Below are 18,607 nucleotides of genomic sequence, written 5' to 3' on the forward strand. Positions count from 1 at the left end.
ATAGATACTTGTCTACCTATTTCCTCCAGCATCTTCACAAGGTCCTTTGCTGTTGTTCTGGGACTGATTTGCGCTTTTCACGCCAAAGTACGTTCATCCCTAGGAGACAGAATGTGTCTCCTTCCTGAGCGGTATGACGGCTGCGTGGTCCCATGGTGTTTACACTTGCATACTATTGTTTGTACAGATGAACGTGGTACCTTCAGGCATTTGGAACTTGCTCCCTAGGATGAACCAGACTTGACATCATTTCCTGACCTCAATCCGATAGAAAATTTGTTGGCAGAACTGAAAAAGCGTGTGCGAGCAAGGAGGCCTACAAACCTGACTCAGTTACACCAGTTCTGTCTGGAGGAATGGAACAAAATTCCAGCAACTTACTGTAAGAAGCTTGTGGAAGGCTATCCAAAGCGTTTGACCCAAGTTAAACAACTTAAAGGCAATGTTGCCAAATACTAACAAAGCGTACGTAAACTTCTGACCCACTGGGAAAGTGATGAAAGAAATAAAAGCTGAAATAAATCATTCTCTCTACTATTACTCTGACATTTCATATTCTTAAAGTAAAGTAGTGATCCTAACTGACCTAAGACAGGGAATGTTTTCCAGGATTAAATATCAGGAATTGTGAAAAGCTGAATTTAAATGTATTTGGCTAAGGTACATGTAAACTTCTGACTCCAACAGTACATGACAACCTTTTGTGCGTAGATTAAATTCCTTTGTGCATTAGTCGCAAAAGAAGTGTGTGTGCACACGTGTACGCCTTAGAGAGGAGCATTGGAGTGTGTGTACGTTCAAATACAATTTTATTGTCATCTGACTGCACATACAGTGTATACAACCAAATAAAACAATGTTCCCTGGACCACAATACATCTACAAAACATATATCACACAGCACATAAAACAAAATATTACCACAAATAAGTTAACAAAATAAAATTCAAAGTGCATGTACTGCACAGTAAACAGCTTGCTGCCCTAGTGCCCTGGTGGCAGGGTATTGATCGAGAGATCCTCTCCCCACACATAGACCTGGAGGACACTCAACACTTCTCTCCTCCTGTCTCTGATGCTAATGCTGCCTGTCCTCCATCTCGTCCGCAGGTTCCCAGCCAGTGTGTGGAAAGCTCGCCCTTCAACACACCACCCATCTACAGCCCGGGGAAGCAAAGCTTCATCACCAAGACCAGCAGCATCATCGCCACACCGGCCCTCAACCCCAGCGCCAACCTCTCTGGCCTCCAGAGCGAGGCGGCCAAGAACAAAGACCCCGCCGGCATGCAGGAAGGTAACTTTACTGATTACATTTCGAGATACAGCACAGTAACAGCCCAATGAGTCCACACCATCCAATTAAACACATATCTTTGGAATGTGGGCATAATCTGCAGCACCCAGAGGAAATCCACGCGGTTACGGGGAGAACGTATAAACTCCTTACGGACAGCGGGAATTGAACTGAAGTCACTGGCGCTAATCAGTATGCTACAGTGACACCCCTAGTGAGGTTAAACTCAACACCCTCATCCCACCTTCACTCCGCTTCACAACCCCCCCCCGAGACTGGGGCACAGAAACACAGGCTGGTTCTCCTCTGCAGTTCTGAGGGAGTGCCACACTGTCAGAAAACGTATATACGATTCAGAACAGTACAGTACAGCCACAGTGTTGCATCAACCTTTTAACCTCTTCCACAATCAATCTAACTCTTCCCCCCCCCAAAGAGGTCTTCATTTTTATATCATCCATGTGCCTGTCTAAGAGACTCTTAAATGCCCTTTTTGTAAGCCTGATAGAGTTCTTTGAGGAGGTGACCAGGCATATAGATGAGGGTAGTGCAGTGGATGTGATATACATGGATTTTAGTAAGGCATTTGACAAGGTTCCACACGGTAGGCTTATTCAGAAAGTCAGAAGGCATGGGATCCAGGGAAGTTTGGCCAGGTGGATTCAGGATTGGCTTGCCTGCAGAAGGCAGAGGGTCGTGGTGGAGGGAGTACATTCGGATTGGAGGGTTGTGACTAGTGGTGTCCCACAAGGATCAGTTCTGGGACCTCTAATTTTCGTGATTTTTGGGGTTAGAAAGGTGAGTTGGCAAGTTTGCAGACGACACAAAGGTTGGTGGTGTTGTAGATAGTGTAGGGGATTGTCAAAGGTTGCGGAGAGACATTGATAGGATGCAGAAATGGGCTGAGAACTGGCAGATGGAGTTCAACCTGGAGAAGTGTGAGGTGGTACACTTTGGAAGGACAAACTCCAAAGCAGAGTACAAAGTAAATGGCAGGAAACTTGGTAGTGTGGAGGAGCAGAGGGATCTGGGGGATACATGTTCACAGATCCCTGAAAGTTGCCTCACAGGTAGATAGGGTAGTTAAGAAAGCTTATGGGGTGTTAGCTTTCATAAGTCGAGGGCTAGAGTTTAAGAGTCGCGATGTAATGATGCAGCTCTATAAAACTCTGGTTAGGCCACACTTGGAGTACTGTGTCCATTTCTGGTCGCCTCACTATAGGAAGGATGTGGAAGCATTGGAAAGGGTACAGAGGAGATTTACCAGGATGCTTCCTGGTTTAGAGAGTATTGATTATGATCGGAGATTAAGGGAGCTAGGGCTTTACTCTTTGGAGAGAAGGAGGATGAGAGGAGACATTATAGAGGAGTACAAGATAATAAGAGGAATAGATGGAGTGGATAGAGTGGATAGCCAGCACCTCATCCCCAGGGCACCACTGCTCAATACAAGAGGACATGGCTTTAAGGTAAGGGATGGGAAGTTCAAGGGGGATATTAGAGGAAGGTTTTTCTCTCAGAGAGCGGTTGGTGTGTGGAATGCACTGCCTGAGTCAGTAGTGGAGGCAGATACACTAGTGAAATTTAAGAGACTACTAGACAGGTATATGGAGGAATTTAAGGTGGGGGGTTATATGGGAGGCAGGGTTTGAGGGTCGGCACAACATTGTGGGCCGAAGGGCCTGTACTGTGCTGTACTATTCTATGTTTTATGTATGTTTATCTGCCTCTATCACCAAGTCCCAAACCCCAGTGCACCCCATACACCCACCACTCTCTGTGGGGGAAAAAAATAACTTACCTCGGACATCCCCCTACGCTTTCATCTTAACATCTTATATCCAGGTCCCTGCCTTGAACAGATATACTTTGGTATTAGCCATTATGTTGAGTAACACACACAAAATGCTGGAGGAACTCAGCAGGCCAGGCAGTATCAATGAGAAAAAGGTTCAGTCAATGTTTCAGGCCAAAGCCCTTAACCAGGACTGGCGCGTAGAATGCGGTGGGAGAAGCAACGGGAGAAACAGTCAATTGAATGTGAGTATCTGGGGTCCTCGGAGAGTCCAAATCGAGCAGCTTGAAAACAAATCTGGAAAGCATGTGGTGTAAGCTTGTGTGTGTTACTCAGGTTTTCCGCATCTGCAGATTTTCTCATGTTTGTCATCTGGACTGACACGGAGTCTCGGCCTGAATCATCATCCGTTTTATTCCCCTCCATAGTTGCTGCCTGACCTGCCGAGCTCCTCCGGCATTTTGTGAGTGTTACTCTGGATTTCCAGCATCTGCAGACTCTCTTGTATTTACAAGTTTTTCCACTTACTCCAAGATCAATCTAACCCTTCTGTCCTATGGAGCCCATAGCCCTCCAGTCCTCTTACACCCACCTTCAGCATTCAAAGGACGTGCACTGTATATCACCATATAAACCCTAAGATTCATTTTCTCGTGGGCATTCACGGAAAGACTGCACCCAGCAGGGTGAACAATAACCAATGTTCAAAAAAACAAACGGTGCAAATACAAAAAAAAGGGAGAGAAAGGAAATAATGATGATAAATAAGCAATAAATATAAGGCCATCAAACATAGGAGCAGAATTAGAATACTTGGCCCGTCGAATCTGCTTCACCATTCAAGTATGGCTGATTTAATACGCTCCTCAGCCCCAGTCCCACTACCTGGCCTTCTCCCTGTAACCTTTGATGCCGTGTCCAGTCAAGAACCTATCAAACTCTACCTTAATTATACCCAACAACCTGGCCTCCACAGCTGGCTGTGGCAACAAATTCACCACCCTCTGGCTAAAGAAATTCCTCTGCATCTCTGCTTTAAATTAATGCCCCTCTAACTTGAGGCTGTACCCTCTTGTCCTATACTCTCCCACCATGGGAAATATCCTATCTACTATGTCTAGGCCTTTCAACATTCGAAAGGTTTCAGCGAGATCCTCCCCCATTCTTCTAAATTCCATTGAGGACAGATCTAAAGCCATCAAACGTTCCTCGTATGATAACCCTTTCATTCCTGGAATCATCCTTGTGAACCTCCTCTGAACCCTCTCCGATGCCAGCACATCTTTTCTGAGATGAGGAGCTCAAACCTGTTGACAATACTCAAGGTGATGCCCCACCAATGTCTCATAAAACCTCAGCATCACATCCCTTGCTCTTGTATTCTAGATCTCTTGAAATGAATGCAAACATTGCATTTGCCTTCCTCACCACCAACTCAACCTGCAAGTTAACATTCAGGGTGTTCTACACAAGGACTCCCAGTCCCTTTGCATCTCAGATTTCTCGATTTTCTCCCCAGTTAGAAAATAGACTGCAGATTTATTTCTCCTACTAAAGTGCATGACTAGATATTTTCCAACATTAAATTTCATTTGCCATTTCTTACCCATTCTCCTAATCTGTCTAAGTCCTTCTGCAGCCCACCTGTTTCCTCAACACTACCTGCTCCTCCTCCAATCTTCATATCATCTGCAAACTTGGCAACAAAGCCATCTGTTCTATCATCTGAATCATTTATATACAGCATTAAAAAGAAGTGGTCCCAACACCAACCCCTGCGGAACACTACTAGTCACTGGCAGCCAACCAGAAAAGGATCCTTTTATTCCCACTCGCTGCCTCCTACCAATCGGCCAATGCTCTAATCATGTTAGTAACTTTCCTGTCATACCATGGGCTCTTAACTTGGTAAGCAGCCTCATGTGTGGCACCTTGTCAGAAATCTTCTGAAAGTCCAAATATACAACATCCACTGCATCCCCTTTATCTATTCTACATGTAATTTCCTCAACGCATTCCAACATGTTCATCAGGCAAGATTTTCCATTAAGGAAACCATGCTGACTTTGTCCTATCTTGTCCTGTGTCACCAAGTACTCCATAACCTCATCCTTAACAATTGACTCTAACATCTTCCCAACCGCTGAGGTCAGGCTAACTGGTCTGTAATTTCCTTTTTGCTGCCTTCCTCCTTTCTTAAAGAGTGGAGTGACATTTGCAATTTTCTAGTCCTCTAGCACCATACCAGAGTCCAATAATTTTTGAAAGATCATTGCTAATGCCTCCACAATCTCTTAACACTACCTCTTTCAGAACCCTAGGGTGCAGTTCCTCTGGTCCGGGTGACATGTGCACCTTTAGGTCTTTCAGCTTTTTGTGCACCTTCTCCTTTGTAATAGTATCTGCACCCACTTCTCTTGCCTCACATCCTTCATCATCTGACACACTGCTCGTGTCTTCCACAGTGAAGACTGATGCAAAATACTCATTTAGTTCATTAGCCATCTCCTTGTCCCCTGTTATTATTTCTGTGGCCTCATTTTCTAGCGGCCGCCTATCCACTCTCATCTCTCTTTTTTTACATATTTGCAAAAGCTTTTACTATCCACTTTGATACTGTTTGCTAGCTTGCTTTCATATTTCATCTTTTCCCTCCTAATGATACTTTTAATTGTTCTCTGTAGGTTTTTAAAAGCTGCCCAATCTTCTAACTTCCTGCTAATTTTTGCTTTGTTGAATGCCCTCTCTTTCGCTCTTACAATAGCTTTGACTTCCCTTGTCAGCCATGGTTGTACTATTTTGCCATTTCAGCATTTCTTTGTTTTTTGGAATACATCTATCCTGTACCTTCCTCATTTTTGCCAGAAACTCAAGCCATTGCTGCTCTGCTGACATTCCGGTCAGCATCTCCTTCCAATCCTCTCTCATACCACTGTAATTTCCTTTACTCCACTGAAATACTGCTATGTCAGACTTTACTTTCTCCCTATCAAGTTTCAAGTTGAACTCAGTCGTATTGTGATCACTGGTTCCTAAGGGCGCCTTTACTTTAAGCTCCCTAATCGCCTCCAGTTCATTACATAACACTCAATCCAGAATAGCTGATCGCCAAGTAGAATCAATGACAAACTGCTCTGAAAAACTATCTCATAAGCATTCAACAAATTCACTCTCTTGAGTCCGCCCCCCCCCCCGCCTTTTCTTTCTCCCTGGGCCTCCTGTCCCATGATCCTCTCGTATCCCTTTTGCCAATCAACTGTCCAGCTCTTGGCTCCATCCCTCCCCCTCCTGTCTTCTCCTATCATTTTGGATCTCCCCCACCCCTCCCACTTTCAAATCTCTTACTAGCTCTTTTTTCAGTTAGTCCTGATGAAGGGTCTCGGCCCAAAACGTCGACTGCACCTCTTCCTAGAGATGCTGCCTGGCCTGCTGCGTTCACCAGCAACTTTGATGTGTGTTTGTTGAATTTCCAGCATCTGCAGAGTTCCTCATGCTCAGAATAGAGGGGCATCCTTTTAGAACGGAGATGAGAAAGAATTTCTTTAGCCAGAGAGTGGTGAATCTATGGACTTCTTTGCCACAGGAAGCTGTGGAGGCCAAGTCTTTATGTATATTTAGGCAGAGATTGATAGATTCTGGATTGGTCGGGGCATGAAGGGATACGGGGAGAAGGCAGCAGATTGGGGCTGAGGGGAAAATTGGATCAGCCATGATAAAATGGCACAGCAGACTCGATGGGCCGAATGGCCTGATTCTGCTCCTGTATCTTATGATATAAGAGTCCTTGAAAGTGAGTTGATAAGCTGTGGAAACAGTTCAGTGATGGGATAAGTAAAATTATGTGAAGTTATCCCCTCTGGTTCAAGAGCCTGATGGTTGAGGAGTAATAACTGTTCCTGAACCTGGTGGTGTGTGTCCTGAGGCTCCTGTACCTCCTTCCTGATGGCAACAGCAAGTAAAGAGCATGGCTTTGGTGTGCCTGTCTAAAGGTCCCTTAATTGTTCCTATTTTATCAGTCTCCCCACAAACCATCAAGTAAGCAGAATGTGGGATTTTTTTTATCACGGTGTTTAAGATTAGTTTTGTTTTCCTCAAAAAGGGTAATTGTTTGTTGTATTGGGACATTGCTCTGCGTGCTGTCATGTGGTGAAAGGTTTCAGATTCAGATTCATGTATTGATCGTATGTACTTCAAATGTGTCATTAACAGCGCACACACACACACACCCACCCACCCACCCACCCACACCTCCAGTCCACAGTCCAATTAACTGGACTTAAAGATGTCAGGCCTCTGACTTCTGGAAACACCACCGGGCCTCCAATTTCCATGTACACCATCGGGTCTCTGACTACCAGCTACACAATCAGACCACCGGGCCGCCGACTTCCAGATGCGCCATCAGGCCTCGGACTCTCTTTGGGTCTGCCACCAATTCTACAAAAAGTTTTCTGTACAGCAGTACTTCTACTTCCTTAGAAGTTTGCGAAGATTCACTGAACTGTTCCCACAACCTTTAGACTCAAGGACTCTTCATGTCATGTTCTTGATATTTATTGCTTATTTATTATTTTTGTTTTTTGCACACTAACTTGTCTGCCCTGTTGGTGCAGTCTTTCATTGATTCTATTATGAGTATGCCTGCAAGAAACTGAATCTGAGGGTTGTATATGGTGACATATACAGTATGTACTTGGATAATGCATTTAATTTGAACTTTATTTCCCTATCTTCGCTTGGAGTGAGGAGATCTTGAGCCTCTGCTGCCATTTAGTGAGATCATGGCTGACTAGTGACATCCCCATAAGAACAGACCGCATTCCATGACTCTCAGTTCTCTGAAGGGTGCTCTGGTTTCTTCCCATATTGCAAAGTCGTACCAGTCGGTGGTTGTAAGTTGTGGGCAAGCTATGTTGGCGCTGGAAGCATGATAACACTTGTGGGCTGCCCCCAGCACATCCTAAGACTGTTGGTCATTGACGTTTCAAGATTTGAGTTTATTTATCAGGTGTATATCAAAACATTCAGTGAAATGCGTTGTTTGCGCCAAACAACACACTAGTGTGTGTGGGGGTAGTCCATAAGTGTCGCCAAGCATTCTAGTGCCAGTATGGCAAACCCAAAATGCTCGACAGAACAACACAAAACACAACAAACAGCAAAACAAGACTCCGTCCTCCCTCCCAAACACACATATACACAGTCTTCTAACCCCATGTCAGGCCGTCGTCTTCGGCCTCCACCCTGCATCGGACTCAAAAACGTTTCACTGCGTGTTCCAATGTACATGTGACCAATAAGGTGAATCTTTCTTTAAATAGTGGGACAGCAAGGAATGGCAGGCAGTGCAAGTCCGAGCAGCCGACAAAACCTCTTCCTCTTTGTGTTTCAGGCAAAGGGAAGCTTCCAAAGCTGAAGTGTAGCTACTGTGATAAGATGTTTGCCAAGAACTTTGATCTCCAGCAACATATCAGAAGGTACGTTGGGAGGTTTCCAAACAGTCAAAATCCAAGCAGCAAACAGCCTTTGTACCTCATTGTGATTGTTAAGCCTAGAAGTCTCAGAGAGAGTCAGACAGTATAGAAACAGGCCCTTTGGCCCATCTGTTCTATACTGTCCAAGACTCATTCCATTCGCCCACCTACTCCTCTAAATCGGTTTATTCTCCTCAAATGTACGGTGGTATGGTCGCAAACTTGTGGGGCAGGCCAAGTCTGAGAGCATTTAAAGGCACAGTCTCTCAATAAGGGGATGCCCTTTTAGAACAGAGAGGGGGAGGAATTTCTTCAGCCAGGCCTAAAACAAAGATTAGATTAAGATTAGCTTTAGTTGTCACACGTACGTTGAAACACACAGTGAAATGAGTCATTTGGCGCCAAGGACCAGCACAGACCGAGGATGTGCTGGGGGCAGCCCACAAGTGTCGCCACACTTCCGGCGTGCCCAGAACTCACTAACCCCAACCTGTACGTCTTTGGAATGTGGGAGGAAACCAGAGCACCCAGTGGAAACCTTCACGGTCACAGTGAGAGCATACCAGTCTGTGGAATTCATTGCCACAGACAGCTGTGAAGGCTAAGTCATATTTAAAGCGGTGGTTGATAGGTTCTTGATTAATGAGGGTGTCAAAGCTTATAGGGAGAAGGCAGGAGAGTGGGGTTGACAGGGATAATAACTCACTTCCAAGAATTCATTACAACACATTCTCAGTATTATTTTTTCTTTGTACAGTCTGTCTTCATTTGCACATTGGTTATTTGTCAGTCTTTGTTTATGTTCCGTTCTTTGTAGATTCTATTCTTTTTCTTTATTTTTCCTGTAAATGCAAGAAAATGAATCTTAAGGTAGCATATTGTGAGCTATGCATACTTTCATAATAAATTTTCTTTGAAATTTGACCTTTAATGGCAGGGCAGCCTTGATGAGCCCAATGGCCTAATTCTGCTCTTACGTCTTATAGTCTTCTGGCCTGTTATGGACTGTTAAAAGAATCACCCATCCCACAGGCTTCGTCCACAAGTTGTTGATTGAGACGAGATAGCTTGAACTCTTTTAGGTCGATTGATAGTGTGATTGATAATCTTCCCAATGCACCTCCAGCCACTGACCCTCCCCCCGCTTGCCCCTCTCTGTTTCCAGCCACACTGGCGAGAAACCGTTCCAGTGTATCGTGTGTGGCCGTGCCTTCGCCCAGAAGTCCAACGTCAAGAAGCACATGCAGACCCACAAGGTGTGGCCGGCAGGGAACTCTCGCACCACCGTCTCCATGCAGGTGGTGGCCGTCAGTCCGGAGAGCAAGAGGACACAAGGAGAGAACGAGGCTGCAGGTTAGTCAGCCGTGCGTGCATGTCGGGCATTGGGCTGTGAGCCGGCTGTAGGTTGGAGCAGCTGGGGGCCACCATGAAACGCCACAAAACACTCTAAAGATGTTCTGACTCGGAAAACCGAGAAGCTCTGGCGTTTTCTCCGACCAATGAAATGCTGTCCAAGCGGTTTAATTTGAGAACTGCAACTGCTAACCTGAGCAGAGCAAGCTCCCACAAGCACTGGGATGAATTTATGGGGAAGATTGTGGTGGGTTTCACGGTGGCCTGGTAACGTAACTGTTAGTGTAACGCCTTGACAGCACCAGTGATTCACGTTCAGTTCCGCCACTGTCTGTAAGGCGGTTTGTACATTCTCCCCGTGACCTTGTGAACTTCCTTCGGGTTCTTCCCACGTTCTGAAAATACTCGGGCCAGGTTTAGTAAGTTGTGGGCGTGCTATGTTGGCGTGGGAAGTGTGAAGATACTTCAAAGTTCAAAGTACATTTATTATCAAAGTATCAAACTATACACAACCTTGAGATTTGTCTCCTTATGGGCAGCCACAAAACAAAGAAACCCAATAGAACTTATTTTTAAAAAAAACATCAGACAACACCCAAAGTGCAGAAAAAAAACTAATTGTGCAAACAACAAAAGCAAGCAACCAAGTCAAGTTCACGAATGTGAATCCACAGATGTGAAGAGCACATCCTCAAACTGAGTTGATCATTGATGCAAACGACACCTTTCACTGAATATTTTGATGTGCATGTGACAAGTAAAGCTAATCTTTACAGAAAAGGACGATAGGGTGGACAGTGGTCAAGAACTGGGGTCCTTCAGAACAAAAGTGGTGTTAGACCTGGAGCTGGTGGTGTCCATAAGGTTTCCCGGAAGTCAACAATGGTGCAAATGTTATGGTCAGACTGTGCCGGCAAGGCAAGTACGGGTTTCCCCCGCTATCTGAAGGTAGAGTGTTCCTCTGAAACGGTTCGTAAGCCGGAATGTCGTAAAGCGCAGAAGCAATTAGCATTTATTTATATGGGAAAATTTTGTGAGCGTTCGCAGACCCAAAAATAACCTACCAAGTCATGCCAAATAACAGATAAAACCTAAAATAACAGTAACATATAGTAAAAGCAGGAATGATATGATAAATACACAGCCTATATAAAGTAGAAATACTTCTCGATCGCCTGCACAGATCTCCGTAGCGAAAATCTCACGCAAGCGCCGTTGGCAGAAAATCTCACGCAAGTGCTGTTGACAAAAACACTCTCTCCAGTAACCTTTAAGCTATGAAGCTGCCAAATCATACCAAATGACACGTAAAAATACACAGCCTATATAAAGTAGAAATAACGTATGTACAGTGTAGTATCACCTACGGGAATTGGGACAGGGCCGAGCACACTGATGATGGTGTGTTAGACTGAGTTGTCACAGGTTGGGGTGGTGCATTCGCCCCCACCCTCCGGGCAGCGACCCGATACCAGTCTGTGAAGCATGCAGGGTGTACAGCGGTAGCCGGGAGGCACACAGCACATCTTTAAGAAAAAAGCCGAAATAAACATGCTAATTAATTCGGTGCTGCGCGGCACGTAAATGTTGGCCCAGATCAGTGCCGATTGCCAATTGCATCGCCTCTGATCTGGGCCGACAATTACGTGCTGGGCGGCACCTAATTAATTAGCATGTTTATTTCGGCTTTTTTCTTAAAGATGTGCTGTGTGCCTCCCGGATACCGCTGCATTCTCCACAAATCGGTATCTGTATGCGGCCTGAGGGTTGGGGTGGTGGGACACTGGGGTGTCATCTGTTTCCATTAGAGCAGGCAACTCATCTTCTCCTATGACTGCCCGCCTCGATGTCGAAGGTCGAGGTTCGTCGTCTGCTGTGGCTGATGTGGAAGGCTTGCTTGACTGCTGAGCCTCGTGCATTTTTCTATCATACAGTTCTTCGTAAGCACTCAAACCATCCTGCAAATATCCCCTAAACCTACGTACCCTTTCAAAATTAAAGTCGTACTTTATCATTGCAGCGAAAATCTCACGCAGTTGCTTCACTTTCGCTACTGCATTCGGTTTCGATTGTTATCCTTTCCTCTTCCAATTGCATCAGCTCTTCATCTATCAGTTCTTGGTCATGCGATGCCAAAACCTCTTCAATATCATCTTTGTCAGCTTCCATAAGCCAAACTCACTTTGTCCTTACTCCGTTCACCACGATCGAAACACTTAATTATGTCTAGTTTTACACTAAGTGTAACACCCTTACGAGCTCTTTTAGGCTTTTCCCATACCTTAGAACTCATCTTGCTAACGGCTGCTCACAGGCACGTGTTTAAGCAATGCCGGCGAGAATGCAGTTCCGAATCCGGGGGAGAGCGGCTGCTCGGGGCGCACGCTGATTTTTATCACGCGCTGCTTTTTTATTGTGCACTGATTTTTTTTTGTAACAGTGAAAACACCTGCCGTTAGCGAAAACAGGATACTAACGTAGGTCTTTCGTAACAGTGAGATTTCGTAAAGCGAACGTTCGAAAAGCGGGAGACACCTGTAAAGAAAACTGAGGAGGAACACACACAAAATACTGGAGGAACTCAGCAGGTCAGGCAGCACCTGTGGAGGGGAATTAACAATCAACATTTCAGGCTGAGACACTTCATTAGACTTCCTCTGGTCTGTTCTGTTGTGTGTTCTACACTTTACCCTGGATAGGATTCATCTCCTGAGCTGCTAATCTGTACATCAGGAGGGCTGTTCTGGGGTTAAAGGACTGTGTGTGTGGGTGGGACAGAGGGACAGGGACTTGTTTTGCTGTTGTTGTTTCGTTGCTTGTTGTGTTCTGTGTTGTTCTGCCCAGCATGGTGAGTATGCTACGTTGTCACTGGAACGTGTGGCAACATTTGCGGGCTGCCCCCAGCACATCCCTAGATGGTGTTGGCTGTTAATGTCCACTGCGCATTTCACTATATGTTTTGATAGGCATACGGTAAATAAATCTGAATCCAGAATTTTGTGTCTGTCGCTCAAGATTTTTGGCATCTATCAAATCTCTTGTGTCTCAGAATAAGGACGCCATGTTAGAGCTGTGGACAGGCCATGTTTGGGAATGTAGTGTACAGTTCTGGTCGCCACTTTACAGGAAGCACATTTGTTGTCTTTCAGCTGTATGTTTAATTATAGTTTTTATAAATTCTATAATCTTTCTGTATTTTCCTCTAAATGCCTATAAGAAAATGTATGTCAAAGTTGTAAATGGTGACATACACCCAGTGGCCGCTTTATTAGGTACACCTAGTTGTAATGCAAAAATCTAATTAGCCAATCGTGTGGCAGCAACTCAATGCATAAAAGCATGCAGACATGGTCAAAAGGTTCAGTTATTCTTCAGACCAGACATCAGAATGGGGAAGAAATGTGATCTGAGTGACTTTGACTGTGGAATGAATGTTGGTGCCAGATGGGGTGGTTTGAGTATCTCAGAAACCGCTGATCCTGGGATTTTCCACGCACAACAATCTCTAGAGTTTACAGAGAATGGTGTGAAAATCAAAATGCATCCAGTGAGTGGCAGTTCTGTGGGTGAAAACAGCTTGTTAATGAGAGAGGTCAGAGGAGAATGGCCAGACTGGTTCAAGCTGACAGGAAGGTGACAGTAACTCAAGTAACAACGAGTTACAACAGTAGTGTGCAGAAGAGCATCTCTGAATGCCCAACGTGTGAACCTTGAAGTGGATGGGTGACTGCAGCAGAAAACCACAAACACACACTCAGTGGCCAATCAGGTACCTATTGAAGTACTTCAAACGTAAACTTTCTTTGAACCTTGAACTTTGGATGGATAGGCCTATAAAAAAGTAACTGGATACGGCCCAGTCCATCACGGATAAGGCTCTCCCCACCATTGAGCACGTCTACTTGAAACACTGTCGCAGGAAAGCAGTATCCATCATCAGCGACTCCCACCACCCAGGCCATGCTCTCTTCTCACTGCTGCCTTCAGGAAGAAGGGACAGGAACCTCAGGACCCACACCACCAGGTTCAGGAACAGTTAATACCCTTCAACCTCAGGTTCTTGAACCAGTGGCGATAACTTCACTCACTCCACTTGCCCCATCATTGAAATGTTCTCACAACCTGTGGATTCATTTTCAAAGACTCTTCATCTCAGGTTCTCGGTATTTATTGCTTATTTATTTATTTATTATTATGTTTTCTTTTTGTATTTGCACAGTTTGTTGTCTTGCGTACCCTGATTGAACACTCCAGTTGGATCGTCTTTCATTGATTCTATTATGGTTATTATTCTATAAATTTATTGTGAATGACGGCAAGAAAATTAATCTCAGCATTGTATATGTGATATAAATTTACCTTGAACTTTGAGTTACAGCTGCTTTTAACAGGCTCTTGTTCCTCTCTCTCTCCCTCACCTGTTCCCTTGCATTCCGAGCAGATGTATCAGAGAGTGCCGAAGATGTTCCACGCCAGACGCCGGATGTCCCTCCGCCAGACGGGAGTCAGGAGGCGAGGCAGATGCTGGTGATTGACAGCTCGTACCAGTGTCAGTTCTGCCCCAGTAAATTCGTCACTTACTTCCAGCTCAAGTCGCATATGATCCAACACAAGAACCAGCAGGTGGGTCCTGGGAGCAGCCTTACCCAGCAGCCGCTGCCCCGGGGAGCACACTTTACACCAGTAAAACTGACTAATAATTGCCACATGTACTGAGCTAGAGTGAAAAGCTTGCTTTTCAAAGTGAGCTTGCAGGCTGTTCAGATAGATTTATTGATTACAACAGAGCATCGCGGTAGTACAAAGTAAAACAATAATAGAATTCAGAATAAAGTGTTACAGAGAAAGTGCAGTGCAGGCAGACAAGACGGTCACAGTGAGGTAGATTGTGAGGTCAAGATTTCGTCTTGTTGTACTAAGACACGAGTTCGCAACCTTTTTTATGCCATAGACCCTTAGCATTAACTGAGGGGTCCACGGACTCCTGGTTGGGAACCCCTATGCTAGGAAAGCATTCAATAGTCTTATAACAGTGGGATAGAAGTTGTCCTTGAGCCTGGTGGTGTGTGCTTTCAGGCTTTTGTATCTTCTGCCCGATAGGAGAAGGGGGAGAAGAGAGACTATCCAGGGTGAGTGGGTTATGTGATTATGTTGGCTGCTTTACTGAGGCAGTGGGAAATGTAGACAGAGTTCATGGAGGGGAGGCTGGTTTCTGTTCACATGCAGATCAATTACCATACTGAGCCATGATACATCAAGATAGAATGCTTTCTACGGTGCATCAATAAAAATGGTTGATGTTTGGCGGGGACAGGCCGAATTTCTTTAGCCTCCTGAGGAAGTAGAGGAAGTGGTGAGCTTTTGTGGCCTTGGCAGCAATGTGGTTGGACCAGAGTCGGCAGGAAGTGCTGTAGCTAATCTGCATAGCATAAAAATCCAGAGGAAGTTGTTGTTAATGTTGCGAGATGATGGTCTAATACTCCATGTGAAGGCACAGCAATCCTGTCAGGTTAGATTCCAATTTGTTCATCAACTGTACATCAAACACACAGTGAAATATGTTGTTTGCATTAACAACCAACACAGTCAAAGATGAGCTGGGGCAGCCTGCGTGTGTCACTGCACATTCCAGCGGCAACGCAGCATGCCTACCACGTTGAGCAGAGCAACACAACAGCAAAACAAACCCTTTTTACTCTCTCTCACCCACTCACATGCACAGACAGGCCCCGCGTAAGGAAAAAACTTGACTTACTGCCTTATCTCTGATTCAGATTATTTATTTATCACATGTACTTTGAAACATACAATGAAATGCACTGTTTGTGTTAACAGCCAACACGTCTGAAGGATGCACTTGTCCCAGCTTGTTTGACACTCTGCCTTAGAAGATATTCAAGAAATGTTTGAAAATGTACTGAAGAAGGGTCTTGGGCCAGAACGTCAATTGTTTACGTTTTTCCATAGATGCTGCCTGACCTGCTGAGTTCTTCCATCGTTTTGTGTGTTAAGGCACCCGTTAGTCTTGCGAGACCATGGATCTGCACCTGGAAAGTCTTCACTCTCCAGGGCGCAGGCCTGGACAAGGTTGTATGGAAGACAGGCAGTCGCCCATGCTGCAAGTCTCCCCCCTGCACGACACTGATGTTGTCCAAGGGAAGGGCAAGGGCCGATACAGCTTGGCACCAGTGTCGTTGCAGAGCAATGTGTGGTTAAGTGCCTTGCTCAAGGACACAACACGTCGCCTGGGCTGGCGCTCGAACTCACAACCTTCAGATCGCTAATCCAATGCCTTAGCCACTTGGCCACATGCCCAAGTGGTTTTGTATGTATTGCTGTAGATTTCCAGCATCTGCAGAATCTCATGTTTTAGATATTCATGGACCACCTTTTAGTGGCCTCTGGAGAAGAAAGTTCTGGTGATTCAGAACCCTCAGAGAAGAAGATTTAAAAGAGTGACCTTTTGTTTCATAAACAAGAGAAGGTCTACAGATGCTGGGAATCTAAAGCAACACACAGGAGGAGCCCAGCAGGTCAGGCAACATCTCTGCAAGTGAATAAACAGTCAGTGTTTCAGGCCAAGACCCTTCCTCAGGACTGGAAAGGAAGAGGGAAGACACCAGAATAAAAAGGTGGGGTGAGGGGAAGGAGAATAGCTAGAAGGTAGAGTCAGGTGGATGGGAAAGGTAAAGGGCTGGAAATGAAGGAATTTGATAGGAGAGTAGAGTGGATCATAGGAGAAAGGGAAGGAGGACGGACACCAGGGGGAGGTGACAGGCAGGTGAGAAGAGGTAGGAGGCCAGAGTGGGAGGGGAGGAGCAAGAATATTTTTTACCAGAAGGAGAAAACAATATTCATGCCATCAGGTTGGAGACTACCCAGATGGAATATAAGATGTTGATCCTCCACTATGAAGGTGGCCCCATCTTGGCACAAGAGAAGGCCGTGGACCAAAATGTCAGAACAAGAATGGGAATCGGAATTAAAATGTCTGGCCACAGGAAGTTCCACACTGTCCTTGTAAGACAACCCACACAGTCCAACTGATCGGATAAATCTCTGAACTAGGGGTACAGTACTGGTCAGGCTATGCTGGTGCTGGAATGTGTGGTGACACTTGTGGGCTGCCCCTAGCACATCCCTTGGTTGTGTTGGTTGTTAACACAACTGACACCTTTCAGAGTAAGTTTTGATGTTTGTGTGATAAATATCTCGATCTGCGCCACAGTTCCGACAATTTGCCGAGTACCTCTTCCCGGGTCCCTGTAACGTTCCTGATTTTTCCAGTCACTCAGTGCATCAATGTTCAACTCCAAGTCCAAGTCTATTGCCATCTGACTGTACAACCAAACAAAACAACGTTCCTCTGGACCACAGTACACCCACAAAACATTACTCACAGCACATAAAACAAAATACTACCACAAATAAGGGAATAGATATAATTCAAAGTGCATGAATTGCACTACAGGTAAACAGTAAACAGTTCACTGTCCTAGTGACGAGTCCTTGGTCATAGCAGGGTATTCATTACTCTCACAGCCTGAGGGTAGAAGCTGTTACTCAGTCTGACGGTCCTAGTCCTGATGCTCCTGTATCTCCTCTCTGACAGTAGTGGGTCACAGAGATTGTGCGATGGGTCTGAGTCCTGATGCTCCTGTATCTCCTTCCTGATGGTAGTGGGTCACAGAGATTGTGGGATGGGTCCTAGTCCTGGTGCTCCTGTATCTCCTTCCTGATGGTAGTGGGTCACAGAGATTGTGGGATGGGTCCTAGTCCTGGTGCTCCTGTATCTCCTTCCTGATGGTAGTGGGTCACAGAGATTGTGGGATGGGTCCTGGTCCTGATGCTCCTGTATCTCCTCCCTGACGGTAGTGAGTCTCAGAGATTGTACGATGGGTCTGAGTCCTGATGCTCCTGTATCTCCTTCCTGATGGTAGTGGGTCTCAGGGATTGTACGATGGGTCCTAGTCCTGATGTTCCTGTATCTCCTCCCTGGCAATAGTGGGTCACAGAGATTGTGGGATGGGTGGTGGGGACTCCCAATGATCCTTTGAGTCCTTCGTCTGTAACACTCCTGGTCACAAATAGAGGAGAGGGAGACTCTGGGGATCCTCTAGGCAGATTTTATTATCCTCTGTCGGGTCTTGCAGCTTCTGTACCCCACAACGATGCAGACAGACAGAACACTCTCGATGGTGCCTCTGTAGAAAGGTTTCAGAATGGGGATGGAGAGCCTTGTACGCCTCGGTCTGCTCAGAAAGTGTAAATGCTGCTGCCTTCTTGACTGATGAGAAGGCTTTGTGGGTCCAGGTTAGATCACTATGTACTCTTCACTCTCTCCATGGCAGAGCTATCGATGTGCAATGGAGAGTAGTCGACCTGCACCTTCCTAAAGTCCATGGTCATCTCTCTTGTCATGTCTGTGTTGAGACTCGGGTAGTTGTTCTCACACCATTTGACAATCCTCTCTGCCTCCTCTGTGTATGTTGACACATCATTGTTGTGAATGAGGATGAAGAAACGTCAGATGGAATTTAATGCAGACTAGTACGAGGTGTTGCATCTTGGTAGGACCAACCAGGGCAGGTCTTACACAGTGAGTGGTAGGGCACTGAAGAGTGTGCTAGAGCAAAGGGATCTGGGAACACAGGTCCATCATTCATTGAAAGTGGTGTCACAGATAGGTCA

General features: G+C 45.5%; 1 protein-coding gene across 2 annotated transcripts in view; it reads left to right on the forward strand.

The window, feature by feature from the left end:
• The window catches only part of LOC140188160 (zinc finger protein 341-like), a 54,506-nt gene that overhangs the window by 23,345 nt on the left and 12,554 nt on the right, over positions 1-18,607 (forward strand). For both annotated transcript variants that reach the window (XM_072244156.1, XM_072244165.1), the window contains exons 6-9: positions 1,111-1,294; positions 8,482-8,566; positions 9,729-9,916; positions 14,358-14,539. In XM_072244156.1, coding sequence (XP_072100257.1) covers positions 1,111-1,294; positions 8,482-8,566; positions 9,729-9,916; positions 14,358-14,539 — 639 coding nt within the window. The remainder of the gene's footprint in view (positions 1-1,110; positions 1,295-8,481; positions 8,567-9,728; positions 9,917-14,357; positions 14,540-18,607) is intronic.

Source organism: Mobula birostris, chromosome 2 (assembly GCF_030028105.1).
Source record: "Mobula birostris isolate sMobBir1 chromosome 2, sMobBir1.hap1, whole genome shotgun sequence".
In the NCBI taxonomy this organism is placed as follows: Eukaryota; Metazoa; Chordata; class Chondrichthyes; order Myliobatiformes; family Myliobatidae; genus Mobula; species Mobula birostris.